This window comes from Mastomys coucha, unplaced genomic scaffold (assembly GCF_008632895.1).
Source record: "Mastomys coucha isolate ucsf_1 unplaced genomic scaffold, UCSF_Mcou_1 pScaffold6, whole genome shotgun sequence".
In the NCBI taxonomy this organism is placed as follows: domain Eukaryota; kingdom Metazoa; phylum Chordata; class Mammalia; order Rodentia; family Muridae; genus Mastomys; species Mastomys coucha.
The window spans coordinates 119,465,962-119,477,167 of record NW_022196912.1 but is presented as its reverse complement, the minus strand read 5'-3'; the positions used below and the strand labels follow the sequence as shown (position 1 = coordinate 119,477,167).

General features: G+C 46.2%; 1 protein-coding gene across 2 annotated transcripts in view; it reads right to left on the bottom strand.

Moving 5' to 3' along the window:
- The window catches only part of Ak7 (adenylate kinase 7), a 71,711-nt gene that overhangs the window by 42,175 nt on the left and 18,330 nt on the right, over positions 1 to 11,206 (bottom strand). For both annotated transcript variants that reach the window (XM_031356734.1, XM_031356735.1), the window contains exons 5-6: positions 8,137 to 8,247; positions 554 to 634 (exon numbers count right to left, since the gene is read on the bottom strand). In XM_031356734.1, coding sequence (XP_031212594.1) covers positions 554 to 634; positions 8,137 to 8,247 — 192 coding nt within the window. The remainder of the gene's footprint in view (positions 1 to 553; positions 635 to 8,136; positions 8,248 to 11,206) is intronic.

Sequence of the window (11,206 nt, the reverse complement as noted above, 5' to 3'; positions counted from 1 at the left end):
CCTCTCCTCCTCTCCTCCCGTCTCCCTCTTCTCTCCCTCCCCTCTCCTCCTCTCCCCCCCTCTCCCTCCTCTCTCCCTCCCCTCTCCTTTCTCTTTCTTCCCTGAGACAGGGCTTTACATTGCCTTCTAGGCTGACCTTAAAATCTCAATCCTGCCTTTTTGGGCAGAATCATATCACAGTAGGCATACAACACCATCCCTGCCTTGTAAAACACTGTTGGAGAATGCACACAGTGGGCTGACAGATGGCTCAGCAGGTAAACACTTTCCAACAGCAACTCCACAAGGCTGTCTTCCGACTCCTGTACTGGAGCCGAGGCATGTGCAGGCCCCAGCACACACATTACATATATGTATATAATAGTAGTAGAAGTAGTAATAATAATAATAAATCAAATAAATGGCAACAAAGAATCCTCATAGTCGCAGGTGTGAGGGAGGATGAAGGCAGGGATATGTGGTGAGAAGTTGCTCCTTTGTAACCAAACTTGAAAGTAAAATTAAATTAATAATTAAGAAAGACGAGTTCACTTAGTCCTTGGAAAAGCCAGACCTTAAAAAACGCGTGTAAGATGCCTCCTTCTGCTCCATACTGAAGTCCTGAGGCGACTACATACGTTGCAAACTTTTTGGCCTAAAATGGATAAAATACAGAGCAAGCAAGTGAGTGGGGGGGGGGGAGAGAGAGAGAGAGAGAGAGAGAGAGAGAGAGAGAGAGAGAGAGAGAGAGAAAGAGAGGATCTAGCATTAGTCTCATCGAAGCCGACTTAGTAAGTTAAATGGACACTGTTGCAGGCTCCATGTTCTCTTCTGCCCACCTTAGTTAGGCACTGCTTAGGGCAGGTCCCTTAGTGGGGAAGAAAAAACTACACGAAATTTAGAAATGTTTCCAGCCACGGCTGAAATGTAACAAGAACTAAGCTAAGTCAGAACTGTTCCTTCTGAAAGCACCTGTGAACTCTATGTCAGCCCTGAGGGGAAGGGAAGCTGGGGAAAAAGGTCCTTCTAGAAGGACCTTCAGTCGCCTATCACAGTGCTCACAGGACTGTGAGGCTCAGGACCAGGGCGGGGTTTTGTGTTCGGTTTGTTTTGAGACAAGGTCTCATGCAGCCCAGGCTGGCCTTGCACTCATTATGTAGCTGAGGATGACCTCCACTTGTTGAGTGCTGGGATTCCAGCTGTATGCCACCGTCCCTAGCTTCTGTGGTGCTGAGGATCAAACCAGGGGCCTTGTGCATATTGGGCAAGTACTCTACCAACTCAACTATGTCCCCCGACCCTGTACCGGGTCTCAACACGAGGGGTTTGATCGACGTAAATGCCTTACTTTGTCCAGAGAAGTCACTGTGGCCTTGAGGATACTTAGTGGTGACCAAGCCAGCCTCAGTCGTGTGTGCCTGACAAAGCTGCCATGGAGGTTAAGGTTGGAGGGTTGCCTGGGCCCATAAAGTGGGCAGAGCAGCCTGGGAGTCTCAGAAAGATGCTGAAAGACCAGAGAGCTTTTTGTGCGACAAATGTGGTTGGGACCGTTGTTTGTTTGATTGGTTGGTTTTTCGAGACAGGGTTTCTCTGTATATCCCTGGCTGTCCTGGAACTCACGCTATAGACCAGACTGGCCTCGAACTCAGAAATCTGCCTGCCTCTGCCTCCCAAGTGCTGGGATTAAAGATGTGAGCCACCACTGCTCCACTCCATTGTTTGTTTATTTTGGTGGGTTTTTTCCTGGATTGCTGACATGAGGTCCACATACAAACGATGTAGTGACATCTGGGGTTCTTTCCATTCCCTAACATGGCTTCCCAGAGCTTGAGATGGACCCCGGGTCTGCCAGCATGCTGGGCATGTGCTCAGACATCAGACCTGGTCCCCGGACCCCACTGAAGCTCTCATTCACAGACTGCCAGCGTGTGCCCAGTGTGCCCAGCCTAGAGCAGAGCGGCTAAAGTCTGCCGAATCATTCTCACTTGAGAGAGATCCATGAGTGTGTGTGTGTGTGTGTGTGTGTGTGCATATGCTTGAGGGAGGGGAAAGACGGGAGAACAGGAGGAAGAAGTAGTAGTAGTGATGGTGGTGGCCATGGCGGTGGTAGTAGTTGACTTTGGTTGTCCTGGCTGGATATAGTGGCATATGATTATAATCCCAGAACTTACTTGGGAGGCTGGGGCAGGGGATTGCTACATTTTAAGGTCTACTCAGAAAGTTCCAGGCCACCCTAGATTACAGGGTAAAATTCTGTGTCAGAAAAAAAAAAAAAAAAAAAAAAAAAAAAAGCTAAAAGAAGAAAAGGGGAAGGAGGGGAAGGGGACAATGTCCAGCTGATTGAGTCTAGACAGTGCACAGACAGAACACACAGATAATGGTAGCCGACCTAGCATGACTCACAGGCATCTTGTGAGTTCAGTCTTGTGAGATATAGACAACAGGACAAGTCTAAGGACATCAGAAATTATTCTATTGGCCTGGTTGAAGTCGTAGTCTGTATTTGTTTGCTTCTCTTTGCTATGATAAACGTAAATAATAACAAACTGGGTGAGCTTAGGGGAGGAGAGGGCTAACTGACTTACACTTTCCTGTCACCGTGCATCATGGGGGGAAGTTAAGAAAGAAGTGACACAGAAACCGGAAACCGGGAAGCAGGAGCTGTGACAGGGGCCAAGGAGGAATACTGCTTACTGGCTTGCTCTCAGGCTCGCGTTGAGCTTATACAGCCCAGGCACATCTGCCTAGGATTGCCGCTGCCCACAGTAGAGCAGGCCCTCTGCCTGCCATAGACATGTCTTCAGGCCAATCCCGCTGAGACAGCTCCTTCAGAGGAGTTCTCTTCATGTGTGTCAAGTAGACAACAAATCCAACTAGGACACATTTCTTGGTTCTAATTCTCAAATGGATTTGGATGAATTAGACTGGAAAATCACCTAGTTTTAAAAAAAATGTATTCGGGCTGGAGAGATGGCTCAGAGGTTGAGAGCATCAACTGCCCTTCCAGAGGTCCTGAGTTCAATTCTCAGCAACTACATGGTGGCTTACAACCATCTATAATGAGATCTGGTGCCCTCTTCTGGTATGTAGACGTGTACTCAGTTAGAATACTGTGTACATAATAAATAAATAAATAAATAAATAAATAAATAAATAAAATGTAATCATCTACAATTAGCCAGGCAGTGGTGTGGTAATGCTTGCCTTTCATCACAGCATTTGAGAGGCAGAGGCAGGTGGATCTCTGAGCTCAAGGCCAGCCTGTATAGCCAGGGCTATACAGTGAACCCTGTCTCATAAGGGAAAACAGACAAACAAACAAACAGGCTGGGGAAAGAACAATATCAAAGCACTTCAGTAGTACGTGTGTGGCTCTAGGTTTAAGACTGATCACCAGGGAGAAGGAAGGGAGGGAGAGACAGAGGGAAAGAAGGAGGAGAGGAGGGAGAGGAGAAAGAGGAGGAAGAAAAGGAGGGGGAAGAGAAAGAGGAGGAAGAAGAGGAGGGTAGTAGTTTAAATGAAGATGGATTGTCCCCATAGGCTCATGAGGAGTGGCACTATTTGAAAGGACTGGGACATGTGGCTTTGTTGGAGGAAGTGTGTCACTAGAAGTGGACTTTGAAGTTCAAAAGCTCCTGCTGCCTGGAGATCTGGATGTAGAACTCTCAGCTCTTTCTCCAGCGCCATGCCTGCCTAGACATCGCCACGCTTCCCCCAATGATGATAATGGACTGAACCTCAGAAACTGAAAGCCAGCCCCCAAGTACATTTTATTTTTTTGTTTTTTGTTTTTTTGTTTGTTTGTTTGTTTTTCGAGACAGGGCTTCTCTGTGTAGCCCAGGCTGTCCTGGAACTTACTCTGTAGACCAGGGTGGCCTCAAACTCAGAAATCTGCCTGCTTTTGCCTCCCAAGTGCTGGGATTGCATGTATCTGCCACCACTGCCTGGCTTTTTCTTCTTCTTTTTTTTTTTTATAAGAGTTGCTGTGGCCTGGCAGTGGTGGCGCACGCCTTTAATCCCCAGCACTTGGGAGGCAGAAGCAGGCAGATTTCTGAGTTTGAGACTAGTCTGGTCTACAGAGTTCCAGGACAGCCAGGGCTACACAGAGAAACCCCGTCTCAAAAAATAACAACAAAAAACAAACAAAGAGTTGCTGTGGTCATGGTGTCCCTTCATAGTAATAGAATACTGATTAAACAGAAAAAAAGGATAGATTTTTTTTTTTCTTTAGGTTGAGCCTGGTGGTGAAAGGCTGGAGAATCTTAGAATTTAAAATGAGGGCATTTAATAGAAATGTATGTATAATGTGTAGCCTTTACCTAAAAGGGGGCATAGAAAACCTCTGTATCAAACAAAAAAATGAGAAGTAGGTAGTTCCAGGAACTTGGCTAACTCAGAGCCTCAGGGCTCTGGTTCCTGATACCTGCCCCTCCTGAATGATCCACAATGAGGGCAGAACTAGGAATGAAGGTCTAGTGGTTTATGAGACTCTCCACCCTGTCGACCAGTAGATGAAGATTACATTCCTAGAATGAATATGTTCCCCTCCCTAACTGAATACCTTGGGTCGGGTCCCTCTGAAATTTTCCACTGTTTTTATGTTATGTTTCCTTGGTAACCCTCTCTCTGCCCCCAGCTTATAGATTTTTCCTTAAATACCCCTCACTTCTTGTGTTCGGGGTCGAACTCCACTGGCCAGCATGGTCACGAGATCGACCCCGGGGTCAAACTCCTCTGGCCGACAAGGTCAGTACCAGTATCCCCAATAAACCTCATGTGATTGCAGCAAGTTCGGTCTCTCGTGAGTCATTGGGTGGTCGAGTCATCCCAAGACTTGAGTAAGGATCTCCCCAGTTCTGGGGGTCTTTCAGTGGCACATACATGTAATCTAAGAGTTTAAAAGTTTAAGGCAAATTCAAGACAGACTGGTCTACATAGCAAAACTCTGTCTTTGAAAAATAGATTTGGGGCCAAGTACACTGTCAAACACCTTTAATTTTAGTAATCAGTAGGCACAGGCAGGTAGAGCTCTCAGTTCAAGGACAGCCTGGATTATATATTGAGTTCCAGGACAGCCAGGACTACCTAGTGAGACACGGTTTCAAATAGGAAAACAAAAAAAATTGATTTTATGGGATTGGAGAGATGGCTCAGTTGTAAGAGCACTTGTTGCTCTTGCCGAGAATCTATGTTGGTTTCCCAGAACCTGCCAAGCAGCTCTCAACCACCTGTAACTCCACACACTCGGGGACTCACTTGGCACACACACACACACATGTGCACACAACACAATACATATACAGATATGCAGGCAAAACACTCATGCACATAACTAAACATTAAAAAGAAGGATTTTCCAATGAATTTTTATCATTTAGAGTTAAGGATGAGTTAGTATATTAGTATAGAATATTATTTTATAAAATAAATAGCTATGCCGGGCAGTGGTAGTGCACGCCTTTAAACCCAGCACTTGGGAGGCAGAGGCAGGCGGATTTCCGAGTTCGAGGCCAGCCTGGTCTACAGAGTGAGTTCTAGGACAGCCAGGGCTACACAGAGAAACCCTGTATTCTATTCCTCAAAACCACAGATTATTCAGGAACAGAACTGGTTTGAAATCCCTCTTGTCATATCTTACAAAACCACAAGGTGGCGCTTCAGGGCCATCATCACTTGATCTGCTTTTTTTTTTTTTTTTTTAATTTTTAATTCAATGGAACCTTGGGTTTGGGCTGAATGGGATGATGGCATCAGTGTCCTCCTCATAGAGTTTTAAAGTGATCACATGCAAGTCTGAGGGTCAACATGGAACACCACAGGTTAGATGCTCACCTTCCAGGGACGAAGTTCAGCAAGTCCTGATTTGTGTCTCAATTACTACTTACTCACTACAGGCCACTCACAAATCTATTTTTGTAAAAGGTAAAATTATCATACATGCCAAATGACAAATTTTACTGCAGTGGTAGCTTCTCATTAGTGGTGGGTGCTAAGGACTGAACCTGGGTCTTTGCCATGCAAGGCAGCCTCTGTTGCTGAGTTTATCCCAGACCTATATTCTTCCCCCTTTTAAAAAAGTTTTATTTATATATGTATTTTGGTTTTTTTGAGACAGGGTTTCTTTGTGTAGCCCTGGCTGGACTAGAACTTGCTCTGTAGACCAGGTTAGCCTCGAACTCAGAGATCTGTCTCTGCCTCCCAAGTGCTGGAATTAAAGGCATGCATCATGACTGCCTGGCTAAAAGATTTATTTTTTATTATGAGGGGTGGGTGCATATGAGCCCAAGGTGCTTTAAGATGCCAGAGGAGCCAGGCGGTGGTGGCGCACGCCTTTAATCCCAGCATTTGGGAGACAGAGACAGGTGGTTTCTGAGTTTGAGGCCAGCATGCTCTACAGAGTGAGTTCCAGGACAGCCAGAGCTATACAGAGAAACCCTGCCTCAAAAAAGCAAGCAAAAAAAAAAAAAATGCTAGAGGCATTGGGGCCTCCCTGTAGCTGCTACACACTAAGTTTAGGTCCATGCTCTTAATCACAAACTGAATTTAGGTGTGTGCTCCTAACCAAGGAGTTATCTCTCTGGCCCCACCCTATCGGTCCTTATCCTAGACCAAACTTGCTAAATTGCCAAACTGGTCTAGAACTCCTTGTAGTCCAGACAGGCCTTGAACTTGTGGTTCTCTTGCTTCGGTCTCCCCAGAGAGCTGTGAGTACAGGTGAGTACCTGCAGGCCCTGGCTTCATTGCTGTAGTTTTGTTCAGAAAGCATCTTGCTATGTAGCCCAGGCTGGCCCTGAACATTGGGTAATAGGTATGTGACACTGGATCCAGCTTATAGACGTGTCTTAACAATCAGGTGTCTCAAGATAAATCTTATTGCCGGGGATGGGGGTGGGGTGGGTGGGGTGGGGGGGTGGCGGAGGAGGAGGCGGCGGCGGCGGCGGCGGCGGCGGCGGCGGCGGCGGCGGCGGCGCACGCCTTTAATCCCAGCACTTGGGAGGCAGAGGCAGGTGGATTTCTGAGTTGAAGGCCAGCCTGGTCTACAGAGTGAGTTCCAGGATGGCCAGGGCTATACAGAGAAACTCTGTCTCCAAAAAACAAAAAGATAAATCTTATTGAATGATAGAGTTGGAATCAAGGAAAAAAAATGTCGAAATCTCGAAAAAAACCAACCAACCAACCAAACAAGCAAAAATGTTACCTCCTCCGCAGTGTTTGATGACTGACAGATCTTGTTTTAAATGACAGCCCCCTACTCCACTTCTGTGGTTCTGCAGCTATGAAACGGGGACAATAACTGCACGGGCAATGGAGCTGAGTCACAATCAGACGAGTTCAGACAGGCTCAGGATAGTGCCTGGCCACCCGGCTGTGTGATCCTGAACAAGCTAATCCCTACCCACTCAAGCCTATGTCTCTGTGTTCAGAACAAAGTCTCTCTAGGTAGCCGAGGCTGTCCTGGAATTCATTATGTAGATCAGGCTGTCCGGGAACTCACAGAGATCCACCCACCTCGGAGTTCTGGGATTCAAGGCAAGTGCCATCATGGCTGGACAGTCTCTTTTTGTTTTGTTTTGTTTTGTTTTGTTTTTCAAGACAGGGTTTCTCTGTGTAGCCCTGGCTGTCCTGGAACTCACTCTGTAGACCAGGCTGGCCTCGAACTCAGAAATCCGCCTGCCTCTGCCTCGCAAGTGCTGGGATTAAAGGCGTGCGCCACCACCGCCCAGACTGTCTCTTTTTGTAAGAGGGATGTTGCACGTTTCAGAGCTATTTGAAGAAAAGCACTGCGGGAGATTCTAGGATCCACGAGCTTGGGTGTGAGGTCTTCCTTCTCATCTCTACTGACTTATTTGCCCAGACCCCTCGGTGGAGGAGAGCCTGAGTTTAGATGCGGCCCGGCACAGGGCTTTCAGGTCGGAGGGCCGGGTCATAATCTGGGCCAGGAACTGCCTAAGGATAGCATATACTGCTTGAGCCAAAGCTCACCCGTGGGCATGTATGAGGAAATAAGTCACTCACGGTGCTTACCGTGTTGTAGTAGTGTGCCCTGACCATGCAAACAGTCTGAAAAGAGATCAGGGCTGAGTATGCAGAGAGTGGCCAGGGCCCACCACCTCACAAAGAACGCCCCCCCAACGGTCTGTCTGTGTCCACACTCACATTTTTTCCAAATTTGAGAACTATTTTTTCAGCGTTGATGTGGTCCAGGAAGTTGGGGTGATGTTTCCTTCTTCGATAATCCTCTTCTGTGAAGGGAACCTCGTTATCGTCCTAAGGGAGACACAAAGTGCAAAACTAGTGCCCCGGAGCCAAGGGAGGCTGCAGTGCTCAAGGAGGTGTTTCTTCTGGTTCAACACTACCTGGTTCCCAAGACTGAAGCCCGACTCTCCACATAGCTGGCTCAGAGAACCTTCAACAGTGCCCAAGTAAGGAAGTGACGGATACTCCCAGTGATGGACATAACAAGGACACTGCATAACTCATCAAAACGTACTCCATGGACACGTGCAATTACGATGTGCCGACTGAATCACATCGTGTGAATAACCTGTAAGCCCCATGTGCCCAAGGACAGGTAGCATCCTGTAATGCTGGGCACTGCTGGTCATGTAAAATATCAAGTCACATGTTTTCACTTCAGTAAACAAGGGTTGCCTCAACTGCACAGGATGCACTTGATCTCTTAATACGAAGGATGCATGCTTGCCCCTGACTGGATGGTGGCAGGAAGAACTATATAGCCTGTGGGCTCAGCCTTTATGAATACCTGACTAAAATAATTCAGCACCATTCTCTGGGGGTTCCAGGTATGAACCTGGCTAGTATTTAATAAAGCTTATTTTAATTGCACAGTCATGGAATTGGTCTTTCTCCTTGCAGTTTTCAGGTTTAACACCTCCACCTCCTCAGTCCCAGGATTACAGGCATGGAACATCATGGCCATTTTATACTAATAAACATAAAACCACTTACTTTGAATTTATATTTATAGATCTGGTTCCTGGAAGTCCTAGACTTCCTCCCTCTGTGACTGCAGGGACCATGGGGTGTGAAATCTCTAAACTGTGCTCTTGTAAAGCCCAACCAACTTTGTTTTTGTTTTGCATAAAGTCCCCTTAAGCAAACATCCTATGACAGCCCCACTTAGCAATAGTCAGACAGGCTACAACAGCAGGGTCAAGGTGTATAAAGATAACCCAAGACATCCTGCAGAAAACAGATAACCTAGCTGTCCTGTGTGTCAGGTGGTGTTGCCCCCATGTTTGGTTCCTGCAGATTACTCCAGAAATGCAGTTTTTAAAATATTAACTCGCTGACCCATATGGAAATTCCCCAAGCTTGCTATAACCACAATAAATACATCGCACCCCTAGACTCAAGGCTCTCACTTCTGACCCTCTACTATGGTGATGGTGAGAGTCCTTGCTTGCAAGCTCGTAATAAAGACCCTTGTGTGTAATAAAGACCCTTGTGTGTTTGTATCAGAATTAGCTCCTTGGTGGTCTTTGAGGTCCCTGCAACTTGGGTATAACACTGTGACTGTAAACTGAGAAAGACTAATTCAAATCAAGAGGTGGATTATTACTAGAGACATGGGCAGGGAGTGGTGCCCATGCCTTCCTCTCCAGACTCAGGAGGCAGAGGTAGGCAGATCTGAGATCCAGACCAGGAAGGGTTATGTAGTGAGACCTGATCTCCAACCATGAAAAAAAAAAACAAAACATTTATTGTACGATCAATGGAGGGTGAAATTACAGATGGTGTTACCGAGGAACTTAAAAAAAAAAAATCAGTCATGGTGGTGCACTCCCAGCACTTGGGAGGCAGAGGCTGGTGTGGAGAGCTTTTGGGGCCACTTGGCGGGAGTTTGACATTGGGCCAGGACAGGGAAGTAGGCTGAGATATCTTGGTCATCCTGATAAGCTCCTAGAAACAATGATCTCCTGGTCTTGTTTATTGCCTTGCTTGTTCCTTAACCTAGAACTGACCTTATTACTTGCATGTAATTAACATGGTATAAAAACAGATTGGGGGGTGCTGGTGAGATGGCTGAGTGGGTAAGAGCACTGATTGTGCTTCAGAAGGTCATGAGTTCAAATCCCAGCAACCACATGGTGGCTCATAACCACCCATAATGAAATGTGATACCCTCTTCTTTGTACTCATTTATAATAATAAATAAATCTTTAAAAAAAAAATAGACTGGGAAAAAATAAACCCACTTCAGCCTCAGAACTGGCTGGGGTCATGCTATGGTGCTGTCTAATTGTCTTTTTCTCTTTAATCCTTGCTCCTGCCCTGGAGAACCTGTTGACTGACTGAGCTGACTTGATCAGACTCGTGGGTCTCTGAGATCAAGGTCAGCCTGGTCTACAGAGTGAGTTCCAGGACAGCCAGGACCACACAAAGAAACCCTCTCTGGAAGAACAAAAAAATAAACAAACAGATTAATAAAACTAACAATGCAAGAAGGATGTGGTATGTAAATATGAATGCCAGAGTGCTTTATGCGTCTGTGTGTGTGTGTGTGTGTGTGTGCGCGCGCGCGCGCGTGCGCGCGCGCGTGCGCGCGCGCGTGCGTGTTTTTGGCAGGTGTACATGTGCAGATATCTTCTGCTGTTCAAATACTCTAACAGCTGAGCCATGTCCCTAGCCCACAAATGATAGTATTTATGCTAGTATATCATATCTGCAAATTTGCTCAGTTAAGAGAGATCCTCAAAATAATAATAATAATAATAATAATAATAATAATAATAATAATAATAATAATAAAGAAGAGAGATTCTTGGGCTGGTGAGATGGCTCATCAGTTAAGAGCACTGACTGCTCCTCCAGAGGTCCTGAGTTCAGTTTCCAGGAACCACATGGTGGCTCACAACCATCTGTAATGGGATCTGATGCCCTCTTCTATTGTGTCTGAAGACAGCTACAGTGTACTCATATAAATAAAATAAATAAATTTTAAAAAAAGAGGAGAGATTCTCACAGGATAGTCTCGAGCATAGTGGAGGACATGCTCTTGACTTTAAAAATGGATTCTGGGGAAAATTATAGGCTGTAGTCAAGGAGATTAGATCCTGCCACAGGCTACTCAGCTGGCCCTGGATTTGAAGTGAATTATAAAATGGAAGAAAAGGGCCAGGGATGGAAATCTCAGCACTGGAGAGGTGTAGACAGGGGAGGATCAGGAACTCAGAGCCATCCTGGGCTACAGAGTGAAGCTGAG